The 12,936-nt window shown below is 37.0% G+C and overlaps 1 protein-coding gene across 1 annotated transcript in view; it reads left to right on the top strand.

Annotated features, from left to right (window-relative positions):
* Itch (itchy E3 ubiquitin protein ligase) overlaps positions 1-12,936 on the top strand; it is a 92,808-nt gene that overhangs the window by 22,822 nt on the left and 57,050 nt on the right. The window contains exons 3-6 of the mRNA XM_057780472.1: positions 2,769-2,859; positions 5,746-5,887; positions 8,233-8,357; positions 9,520-9,657. Coding sequence (XP_057636455.1) covers positions 2,790-2,859; positions 5,746-5,887; positions 8,233-8,357; positions 9,520-9,657 — 475 coding nt within the window. The 5' untranslated portion in view covers positions 2,769-2,789. The remainder of the gene's footprint in view (positions 1-2,768; positions 2,860-5,745; positions 5,888-8,232; positions 8,358-9,519; positions 9,658-12,936) is intronic.

Raw genomic sequence — 12,936 nt, 5'->3', positions numbered from 1 at the left:
TAACAAGTTGAAAGTCAAAATCTTTTTTATATATTCTTTGTCTTAATTGTGCCTGAATTCCAAAGGTACCAAACACTCATTTTTTCTTATACCCATGAGTATGTTTTGTGTGGACAAGTTTCAGTACTTACTCAATAATAGTTGGCTTTTAATTTTTTACTTTTTAAAAATGATTTTTTTTATTTCTATTTTTAATTATTTGTCTGCATCTCTCTGTGTGAGTAGTACATTTCAGTATGATGCCCTTGGAGGTCAGGAGTGTGGGACCTCTGGAACTGGACTTTCACCCCTGCAACAGACAGCTGTGAGTGCTGGGACCTGAACTTGGGTCCTCTTCAGTAGTGGTATACACTTTCAACTGCTGAGCAGCCATCTCTCCGGCCCAAAAGTTGGCTTCTTAGATAAAACATTTTCTTGTTGGTTTTCTTTTTTCACTTACAAGGTTTCCTAGTTTTCATTTTGTCAGTGATACAGGTCAGTTTCCCAGCTTATTTTTATGGAATTCCTTTTTTCTTTTAAGATTTTATTTATTTTTTTAAAGATTATTTTAAAGATTTATTTATTGTGTATACAGTATTCTGCAGACCAGAAGAGGGCACCAGATCTCATTACAGATGGTTGTGAGCCACCATGTGGTTGCTGGGAATTTAACTCAGGGCCTTTAGACAAGCAGGTGGTGCTCTTAACCACTGAGCCATCTCTCCAGCCCGCTTTATAGAATTTCTTAGTTTTTTTAGGAAGGTATTGATATTGTTTCATACTTTTTTTATTTTAATTTTTTTTGAGACAGTCCTGGCTGTCCTTGAATTTATAGAAATCTGCCTTGCGAGTGCTGGGATTAAAGGTATGTGCCACTACTCCTGGTTCTCCATTGATTTTTATAGTCAAGTTTAAAATTTTTTTTTTTCTTTTTGAGACTAGAGTTTCATATAACTCAGGCTAGCTTCTTGAACTTCTGATTCTTTTTGCTTTAACTTCTGGAGTCCTGGGATTAGTCATGAATCACCATGCCCAGGTTTTGTGCAGTGCTGTGGACTGAAACCAGGACTTCATATATGCTGTTCATGTAGCCTGCCAACTAAGCTACACCCTTAGCCCGCAGTTCTTTTTTTTGGAACAGAATGGAACATTGCTTTGTGTTCTTTTTTTTTTTTTTCATGTGGAATGTTGAGCTATTACAGTAGTTTAAGAGAAGTTGTATACAATAAGGAGTCAATAGGAAGGAAAAAGGAAGAAATAATATTTAAATTACAAGGTTTCCTACCTACTCCCCTTTGTCTTATTTTAAGATCTCAAGTAATTTTGCTTCTTGCTTGCTTCTGTATTTCCTTATTTTTTTGTCATAGATCTTTGGTAAATAGTTTTTGGATATTGAGGACTAGGTAATAAACTACAGAATGTTGGTGATGTTTCTGAGGTTCCCTTGGGAAATAGACAGTAACATCATACAATGCAGAGTTGAAACTTTTACATTATATCTCATTTCTCTCAAGATTAGGTGACTACTAATACATCAGATAGCCGGGCGGTGGTGGCGCACGCCTTTAATCCCAGCACTCGGGAGGCAGAGGCAGGCGGATCTCTGTGAGTTCGAGGCCAGCCTGGTCTACAAAGGGAGTTCCAGGACAGGCTCCAAAGCTACAGAGAAACCCTGTCTCGAAAAACCAAAAAAAAAAAAAAAAAAAAAAAAAAAAAAAAAAAAAATAATACATCAGATATACTTAATTTGTAGGCAGGGAAGTTGTCAAGATTGATCCCAAAGTTTTTAGCTTGAACATCTAAAAGATAGAATTGAGACCTACTGGGGAGAGTACTCAGGGTAGCGGTCTGCAGAAAAGATCAGGAGTTGGGGTGTATTTAGTATGAGATTGCTAAGATAACCAAGTGAAGTTTTTAGGTCTTGGAAGTAAGATCTGGGCCAGAGATTTAGTTGGTTGCATCATTTTTTTTTAAGATTTATTTATTTATTATGTATACAGTGTTCTGCCTGCGTGTATTCCTGCAGGCCAGAAGAGGGTATCAGATCTCATAACAGATGGTTGTGAGCTACCATGTGGTTGCTGGGAATTGAACTCAGGACCGCTGGAAGTCAATCAGTGCTCTTAACCTCTGAGCCATCTCTCCAGCCCGCATCATGTTTTTATAGAGATGCAGTTTAAAGCTCTAGGACCTGATAGTGTCCTCAAGAGAATGAATATAGAGAGAACCAGTAATTGATCCAGCATAAGCCAGCATTAGGAGCAGAGAGAAGAAAAGGACACTTTAAAAATTTATGTTGTTTTATGTGTATGAGTGTTTTACCTACATATATATGTCTGTGTACCACCTATGTACCTGGTGCCTGAGGAGGCAAAAAGAGGGCATTGGATCTTGTAGTACTGGAAATACAGATTATTCTGATCCTCCATGTGGGTGCTGGGAACAGACCTGGGGGCCTCAGTAAGAACAGCAAGTGTTCTTGGGAACAGAACCATCTCTTCAGCCCCAAGAGAAGGAATCTTTAAAGCAATGGAGAAGAAATAATCAGAAGACCATAGAGCTAGAAAATGGGTCTTGGGAACTCAAGGGAAGAGCATTGTTTATACTAGAGGAAGAAGTTTAAATTTTACTGATAACAGAACAAATACTAGAGTTAAAAATTGTGTTTAGCAATGTGAAGACCACTGATTATTATGAAGCATTTAGTATGAAAGGCCAGGTCTAGCTATTTACATATTTTTAAATGGAAAATTTTGATGCTAATAGTATCTCGTTTGTCTTGTTTTCAGGTTTGCTGTCTTATTGATGGTATGTCTGACAGTGGATCACAGTTTAATTCAGTGGGTAGCTTGATCATGAAATCACAACTTCAGATCACTGGTAAGACTTAAAAAGGTACAATACTTTATATCTCTGCCTCCTCTATTAAAAAATAATATGGTGACTGGAGAGATGGCTCAGTGGTTAGGAGCACTTATTCTTCTTCTAGTAGACCCTGGTTCACTTTCTAGTACCAAGATCATACATGGAGGTTCACAATTCCAACTCCAGAGGACCCAATAACCTCATCTGACCTTTGAGGATACCTACACTCATATGTGACATTCACATACACATATATGCGTCTAAATTTAAAAAAAGAAATCAAAGTTTTCTTAAATCTTATGAGAACAAAATCTTTAGTGGACTATTACATCTTAGGCACCTAATCAATATTTGATGAATGAATACATGAACAGAATGTTGAGATATATAAAAATCATTTTTATCTCAAAACATTTTGTAGATTCATTCTCCTACATTAAACTGGTATCTAGGCAATTACTGTTGGTTATTAATAATTTTATTGATTTATAAACAGAATTGAACCATTATCACCATCAATTTTATTATTTATTTATCTTTAAAAAATTTTTGAGAATTTCGTGTGTAAGTACTGCATTTACTTTATTTCCCTTCCTCCCCTGTAGACACGTTTCCAGTCCTGGCAGCTGCTTCACAAATAACTACAAGAGAGAGTATTATTATTATAAATGCTCTGCCAGTAGGTCAGGCTTGTTACTTGCTAACTCTTGCATTTTAAATTAACCTATTATTTTATTTTATTTTTTTAAATAAAAGAAAAATCTTTTTTTCATTTTACATACCAATCCCATTTCCTACTCCCTCCCCTCCTCCTATTCCCTCCACCTTTCTCCGCCCACCCCCATCCACTCCTCAGAATTTCCTATCAACAGGCCAAGGCAGCTTCTTTATTCACCAATAGTATTCACAGCATACAGAGGGGAATCCCACATCAACGACCTTGTACAGGGGACCTCCTGCTTCCCTCCTAAGAACTGGTGTGCTGCCAAGCCTGCTTTAACAATTTTAGAATGAGGCCGGGCGGTGGTGGTGTACGCCTTTAATCCCAGCACTCGGGAGGCAGAGGCAGGCGGATCTCTGTGAGTTCAAGGCCAGTCTGGTCTACAAGAGCTAGTTCCAGGACAGGCTCCAAAAGCCACAGAGAAACCCTGTCTCAAAAAACCAAAAAAAAAAAAAAAAAAAAAAACAATTTTAGAATGACTTTTGACTCTCCAGAAAGAATCTTTATATCCATTAGCATCACAAACCATTTACTCTGAATAATAACCCCAAATCTAGGCACTCACTTACCTACTTTTTAAAATAGATTTGGAGCTCTCTTACACAATTTGTGACCTTTTGTATCTTCTTTCATTTAGCATGTTTCAAGGTTCATTCACATTGTGGCATGTATCAGTACTTCATTTCTTTTTATTGCCAAATAATATTCCATCATGTTAGTATACAATATTTTATTTATATATTTCTTAGTTGATGGATATTTGGATTGTTTCTGCTTTTATTTTCTAGATTTATTTGGTGTGTGTTTGTGTGTGTTCATTTGTGTGTGCATGCATGTAGAAGCCAGTGGGCAATGGTTCTCTCCTTCTATTTTGGGGTTCTTTGGATCAAGCTAAAGTCCTTAGCAATCACCTGTATTCTCTGAACCTTCTCAATAGACTTCTACTTTTTATTTATTATGGATAATACTCTATGGATAATGTTATGAATGTTTGTACAGTTTTTGTGAAAATCTGTGCTTTCTGTTTCTTTGGGTATGTATGTAGGAGTTGAATTGCTTGGTCATATAGTATCGATTCATGTTTAGCACTTTGAGGATTCCAAATTATTTTTCAAAGCCACTGTAATTTCATCAGCAGTTTAAGAGGTTTCTAATTTCTCCATCTCTTGCCAATACTTGTTATTTGTCATTTTGATTATATCCATCCTGCTAGCTGTGGTTTTGTTTCCCCAATAGCTAAGATGTTCAGCATGTTTTTGTGTACTTTTTGGCTATTTATATAACTGTTTTAAGATTAATATTTTAACTTGCCACCTCTTAGGTTATGTTTCTGCTCAGAGACCTGCACTGCTTCTTTTCATTGAGGTGTAGAAGTTCTTCTTAGCTAAAACTTTCTACATTGTAGCTCCATATGGTTAAGATGAGTTGCTAGATTCTTTTTTTTTTTTTTTAATAACAAATGTGTTAGTTGCTAGATTCTTTAGGTATGGCAGGCACCTATTACATAGTGACCCCCAGTCTCTTTCCCTTTAATACTTGTTGAATACAGAACAGTTCACATCCTGATGTATTACTTAGTTTCTGCTATTCCTGGCTTCTATCATCTTCTGGATTGTGAATGTGTTAGGCCACAAACCATATCCTTTTAAAAAATTATGCATATATATGTATGTATACATATGTGTGGCCTCTAACACATATCTTAATTGCTACATTCAGTTCATCAAAACCCAAGGGTAAACCAGACTGTGGTGGGACATGTCTTTAATCCCAGCACGCTGGTCAAAGTCATGCTAGAAAACTACTTGATCTGTGGAAGTCAGAGATTAGGGCCATCCCCTGGGCCTGTACTTGCTCAGTTCCTAGATGTTAGACTGCATGCTATGCTGACTGGGGAGCCAGGCATGGTGGACATGGCTATGATCCTGGCCCTGGCTATGGGAGCGGGGTCTCTTGGAAGTTATTTGATTATCTGATGTGTAGAAGTCCTGTATGTATGTATATATTTACTAAGATGGGAAAAATATAAGAAATATAAATATCGTAAATAAGAATTATTAATAAACATTTTAGGGAACACCTACTTCTAAATATAAATAACTGGCTTAATCTTTACTGAAATGGCATTGATCAAGGAGTAAACTAATATTTCAAATTCTATTTTCTCATTTCTTTTACAGTCATCTCAGCCAAACTTAAGGAAAATAAGAAGAATTGGTTTGGACCAAGTCCTTATGTAGAAGTCACAGTAGATGGGCAGTCAAAGAAGACAGAAAAATGCAACAATACAAACAGTCCCAAGTGGAAGCAACCACTTACAGTGTAAGTTCCCACTGTGGTCCTCGTTTAGCCCATGAGCAGAGATGTGACTCTAACATGCTTCTTTCTTTGCATTCCCTTTTCTCTTTTTCCTTTCCCCACCTGCTCCTAGGACCCCTTGTTTCCTTTTTGCTTTTCTTTAGATAATATTCTGTCAGTTCTGTTCTGGCCTGTCTTCATCATCCCCAGTTTAGTTGGTAATGGTATCACAGTTGCCATGAAGAAAAGGAAGAGCTCTATGTAATAGCTTTTCTTTTTAATTTCAGTTTTCTAAAAAAAAAAAAAATCATAAATTAGTATTATATTTACATCATTATAATAGCCTTTAAGAAAGATTTTATTTTATGTGTATGTGTGTTTTGCCTGCGTATGTGACTATGCACCAAATGTTTATAGTGCCCTGGGCAGTCAGAAGAAGGTGTCAGAACTGGAGTTACAAATGGTTGTTAGCCACCATGTGTATGCTAGGGAGAGAATCCAGTTCCTCTGCAAAAAATAGCAAGTGCTCTTAACCCTTAAGCCATCTTTCTAGTTCCAGTAGCCCATTTCTTTAACTGGGGTTAAATCAGGCTCAGAGATTAACTCACTTTTTTATTTTATTTTTTAACTTTTTTGTTTTTGCTTTGTTCTGTTTGGAGACAGGCTCTTGCTTCATAGTTCAGGCTTGCCTGGAACTTGCTATGTAGCTTAGACTGGCCTTGAATTCTTTATCCCTTTTGCCTCAAGCCTCCTGAATGCATTTACGGTAGTTCTGTGCTTCTATGCCCTGCACCTAATTTTTGTTTTCCTTTTCGAGGCAGGATTTTTCTATGTTGCCCTGACTATCCTGGAACTCACTCTGTAGACCAGGCTGGCCTCAGATGCAGAGATCCACCTGCCTCTGCCTCTCAAGCGCTGGGATTAAAGGATTAACTATCACTACCTGGCAATTCTTTTTTTAAATTAGGGTTTTTGTGTGTGTGTGGGGGGGGGGGGGGGGGGTCTACATGCATACAGTTCCAGACATCCTCTGACTAAGATAGAAGGATTTCAAGTATTTGACATATCTGGATTACACTGTAAAACACTGTTTAAAGAAATAGTTTTACATTTTTTAATTATAGTGCCCCTGCAAACCAACATTCAATTTTGCTGTATTTTAAAAATGTTATATGAAAAATGTTATGCCAAACAAGTTGTATCCTTTATTTTATTCTGTAGCATTATTTTTATTTTAAAAAATGCCTTTTTATTTATGCATGTATGCATCTGTCTGTACGTTGCTGTGGGTACCCTTAGAGGCCAGAAGAGAGCCACAGATCCATTGTAACTGGAGTCAAACTCTGATTCTTTGGAAGCATGTTTAATGCTTTTAACCACTGAACTATCCCACTGGCCCCTATTTTAATTTATTTAAATTAATTTATTATTTCATGCGATTATGAAGGGATACATGCTGTGGTATTCATGAAATTAGGGGAACAACTTTGTAGGCAATTTTTTTCTTTGTGGGTTCCAGGGACTTCAGGTAGTTGGATGACCTTGGCAGTTTACTCACCTTCTCTGAGGGGTTCATTTTTGTATTAATTCTTTTTTTTTTTTTTTTTTTTTTTTTTTTTGGTTTTTCGAGACAGGGTTTCTCTGTGGTTTTGGAGCCTGTCCTGGAACTAGCTCTTGTAGACCAGGCTGGTCTCGAACTCACAGAAATCCGCCTGCCTCTGCCTCCCAAGTGCTGGGATTAAAGGCGTGCGCCACCACCGCCCGGCTTGTATTAATTCTTATATGATACACTTACAGTGGGGATTAATGAAATCACTTCAAGTTCAGTGAAATGCATGGCATAAGTAAGGATTTAATTTGTAAATTCACTATTTCAGAAAATGCATTTTAAAATTGACACATAAAATTATGTATCTTTATGAGGCATATTTTGTTTCTTTAAATACACTCCTTTAATAATTTGTTGCCTTATAAGCAGTTTTGTTTTGTGTGTGTGTGTGGGGGGGTGTATTACAGTACAATTGTATCCAAATATAGTTTTCATGAGATTTCAGAGCATAGACCATCTGGTTAATAGTAAACTTTAAGAGGCACAGTGGGGGACTGTACACATACCTCAGTAGGTAAAGGTGCTTGCCTCCAAGACTGACCAAGTTAGATCCCTGAAACCCTAATGGTGGAAGGAGAGAACCAACTCCTGCAAGCTGTTCGTTAACCTCCCCATCCAACTAAATAAATGTAATTTGTTTTAATTTAAGAAAAAGAGGCAAAATAAAAAGATTTTAGACATTAATGCTTTGTTGTAACTTATTAAGGATCTCATTGTGATGTTTAATGAAAACACTCTTTTCCTCCTGTTTTACTTCCAGTATCGTTACCCCTACAAGTAAACTACATTTTCGTGTGTGGAGTCACCAGACCCTGAAATCTGATGTTTTGTTGGGAACTGCTGCATTAGATATTTATGAAACATTGAAGTCAAACAATATGAAACGTATGTATGTAAGAGTAAAAGAAAATGTATCTTGCTGCTTTTTGGAAGACATTCTTATGTTAAACATGCGGAAAATCTCACATTATTATTTGTCCTTAAACTTAAATGTTTATTGAGCTGGGAGTGGTTGACACGTTTAATTATAGCATCCAGGAAGCAGAGGCAGATGGATCTCTATAAGCTCAAGGCCAGCCTGGTCAATATATTAAGTTCCAGCTAGCCAGGGCTACACTGTGAGACCAAAGCAAAATAAAAAAAAAAAACTACAACAAGTATCTATGTGGCTATTGAAAGCACTCTGAATAATCTTGGTTTGGTTATTCATTTTGGATGTACTATGTTAGTAAATATGTATTTCCTTAGTAAATAAATATTAATAAAGTAATACATGGTGAATTATAGAAAAACTAAAAGATTTAAAGCAGAAATGAAGGAAAAATAATTCAGAGAAACAAATGTGATATTAGGGTTAAAGGGGCGTAGGAAGATTTCTCAGTGTTTGTTTCTAATGCTTAATTTTGAAGTTTCCTTATTTTAGGTGGTTGTTTTATTTTCATTTATAAAATCATAATTCATTTTAGTTAGATCTTATATTTTAAATGTGAATTGTTTTTCTATGCTTGACATAATTTTAAGAATTTTTTTCTAGCTGGGAGGTGGTGGTGCACGCCTTTAATCCCAGCACTAGGGAGGCAGAGGCAGGTGGATCTCTGTGAGTTCGAGACCAGCCTGGTCTTCAAGAGCTAGTTTTCAGGACTGGCTCCAAAGCTACAGAGCAAACCTTGTCTCGAAAAAAAAAGAAAAAAAAAAAGAATTTTTTTTTCTTATTTAGGTCTTTATGATATATAAGCCATTTTTAAATTATGTTTTCAATATAACCCAAGTTTATATTGCTAAATAATCAATGTAACCCAAGTTTATATTCCTAAATCATGCTAGTTTGATTTATACTATGTTTTTAAAAGTGTGGAATGAATATAATAGATGATTTGGATTATTTAATATTTTGTATTATATCTATTAAATATTATATATATTGGTGAAGTTTGTTTTCTTTTTAAAAAGCAATGTTCTGGTCTCATAGTTCTTAAACCTTTGTCTAGTAAAACAGTTTACACATAATTGAAAGAGTGATCTTTCTTGTATAATCGTTCTTTTTCAGTTGAAGAAGTAGTTATGACTTTGCAGCTTCTAGGTGACAAAGAGCCAACAGAGACAATGGGAGATTTGTCAGTTTGTCTTGATGGGCTGCAAGTAGAAGCTGAAGTTGTTACTAATGGTGAAACTTCATGCTCAGAAGGTAAGTGATTACTTGTTTTGTTTTTGTTTTGGGATTTTGGTTTTGGTTTTTGTTTATTCAAGACACGGTTTCTCTGTATAGCCCTGACTGTCCTGGACTCACTTTGTAGATCAGCCTGGCTTCAACTCAGAGATCCACCTGCTTCTGCCTCCCAAGTGCTGGGATTAAAGGCGTGCGCCACCAACACCTGGCTAAATGGTTACATATGGAAGTCAGAGGACAACTCATGAGAGTCAGTTATTTACTTCTACCATGTTGGTTTCAAGCATTGAACTCAGCCGATCAGGCTTGGTGGCAAGTGCCTTAACGGACTGAGCCACCTTGTGTTCTTCCCCCACCCCCTCTCTCTTTTAAAAAGAAATTATACAGTAGAAGAAAAATTCAGAAATGATTATACTGCTTCAGAGTTGAAGTTCTGTTGAATGTTATTCACAGGAAATCTTTAATAGTTACGTTTTTGGATGTACACACATGCACGTACACACAAAATATAAATAAATCATGTTGTTAAGATACCCTAATTTATGCCAGGTGGTGGTGGTGGCGCATGCTTTTAATCCCAGCGCTCGGGAGGCAGAAGTGGATCTCTGTGAGTTTGAGGCCAGCCTGGTCTACAAGAGCTAGTTCCAAGACAGACACCAAAGGTACAGGAAACCTTGTCGCGAAAAACCAAAAAAAAAAAAAAGAAAAGAAAAGGAAAAAAAGATACCCTAATATACCTTAATTTACTTACAGCTTCATGCTTGTTTGTTTTCTCAGTAGCTGGCACTTCAATGCAAAAGTCATGCTAGTGAGTCTTTCATTTTAGAGTAAGTCCACAGGTGTAAGCCATCTTGTCTGGCTTAGGTTTTTGCCATTATTTTGTTTTTTGAGAAAGGGTCTCTCTCACTTTATGGGTTAGGCTGTCCTTGAACTTACTTTGTACCGTGTATTGGTCTTGAATTTGAAGCAGTTGTTTTTTTTGAAAAGGTTTTTATTATATTTATTTAAGTGTGTAGATGCATTGATGCATTTGTATACTACAACACCAAAGTGGAGGTCCAAGGACAACTTGCAGCTTGGTTCTCTCCTACCGTGTGAATCCTGTGAATCATACTCTTGTCACCAGGCTTGGGTAGTAATTGCCTTTACTAGCTGAGATGTCTCACCGCTCTGAAACAGTTCTTTTGTGTGTAGCTTCCTTAGCGCTGGAATTATACACATGAGTTGTCATACCCCGTTCAGCCTCAGGATCTTTCTCTTTGCTATATATACTCTGAATGTATTTAAAATTAGTTTAGGGAAGGCTGGTGAGATAGCTTAGTGTGAGGACTTTAACCCCCAGAACCCATGAAAAGGTGGAAAGAACTTCGAAAAGCTGTCCTCTGACCTCCACACACATACAGTAAATAAAAATAAAATAAGCTGGGAACTCGGCTTCCATGAAATAACAAATGTGGTGCACACACATTTAATCTCAGTGTTCAGGAGGCAGACACTGGTAGATCTTTGTTGAGTTTTAGCCCAGACTGGTCTATATAGTGAATTCTAGGCTAGTCGGCACTACATAATGAGACTTTGTCTCAAAAAACAAGATAAAATCTCTGCTTATTATATGTGCCTCATTACTTTTAATTTTAGCCTCTTGTATTAGACTTCAGTTTTTTTGGTTCCATTAAGCTTCCAGGTAAGCAGTTCAGGTCTAAGTGTGTTATTAGTACTTCTTACCAGGTTAGTAAGTTCTAAGGAACCCGCCTGAATTCTTTACTTCATCATGTATTACTTCAGCTTACCAAATCGAGGGATTAATCAATTCATTAAGTCAGATGAGCTCATCATCTTTGGAAATGCCATCAGAGGTGTGCTTTACTAACCTCATAGGCATTTCTTAATCCAGTTAAGTTGACAATGAAAAGTAACTGTTGTATCATACTAAATCATAGCTGAATTTTTGTGAGTGTATGTGTGTACTCATCTGTGCTCATATGTCCAGCTATGCACATGGCAGCTAGGGGACAGCAGTGTTTGTCCTCTATCCTCCTGCAAGGTCTTCTGTACTTGGAGCTCTGATATTTTGCCTGACTGACTACCAGCAAGCTCCAGCACTAACTCCTGTCTCCTCCCCTCTCAACTTGTGTTGTAGGCATGTGCTGGGTCACATACCGCTTCTTATGTGAGTGCTAAGTTCTGAGTAATGGTCCTTATGCTTGCACAGCAAACAGTTTTCTCCTCTGAGCCCCATCGTTGACTTTTAGTGTTTAAAGTTGTAGTGTATATCAGTACCTTTTTGAAGCTGAATAATATTTCGTTGTATATGTACACTGCAATTTACCCATCTACTGATGGACATTTAGCTATCATAAGTTATAACTACTGCTATTAACTTTCAGGAAAACATTCTCTGTGGTGGTTTACTGTCTCTTGGTTTATACTCATGAGAAGAATTGTTCTTGCTCGTTTCACATTTTCTGGCTTTATGTGGGGGTGTTGAAAGATTGATTTAGTTTTTAGATAGAGTCTCATGTAGAACAAGCCTCATATTCACTATGTAACTAATGATTACCTTGAATTTCTGATTCTCAGCCTTCACTTCCCCAATGCCAGGACCAAGATATGTGTGCTACCGTTCTTGATTCACCTGCTGGGGATGCTAGGCATCAGATCCAGGGCTGCTAGCATGCTGGGCAAGCATTCTGAGCTCTACTCCCAGCCTTCATCTTCAGGTTTTGGGGATAGGTTCTCCCTTAGTAGTTCAGGCTGACCTCAAATTCAGCACCCTGTCTCTAATTCTCAAGTACTGGAATTTCAATCATGTTCTACCATGCTCCATATATTAATTTTCTTTTACTCCACAATTTTCCTCTATATCTTCCATTTAATAGTTATACTTTCTAAAACTTTTGGGGATATAAGTGATTTTTATTTTTTTAATTTTTGGTGTTTTCAGAGTCTTGGTATATAATACTGACTGCCCCGGAGCTCACTATGTAGACAATCAGGATGGTCTGAAGTTTGCAACAGTTTTTTTGAATTCTCCTCTTGAGTGCTGAGTGCTAAAATTATAGGCATGCACCACCATGTTAACTTAGAAATGATTTTGTTGTTCCCTTTATGGAGCTTGTTTTGATTTTTATTTCATGTTCTTTGATTGCAAATTTCCATTTTATCTTAGTCTATCAGAATTTTAAAGGCCTAGTTTGGGAGTTCTTTGCTTCAGAGAAAATGTCTTTTGCTTTGGATGGTGCCAGGGTTTGCTGCATCTGAAAACATTTTATCTACTTTGTACAGTCCCTAGCCTAA

This window comes from Chionomys nivalis, chromosome 9 (genome assembly GCF_950005125.1).
Source record: "Chionomys nivalis chromosome 9, mChiNiv1.1, whole genome shotgun sequence".
NCBI classification, from domain to species: Eukaryota; Metazoa; Chordata; class Mammalia; order Rodentia; family Cricetidae; genus Chionomys; species Chionomys nivalis.
This window is presented reverse-complemented; position numbering and strand designations above follow the sequence as displayed.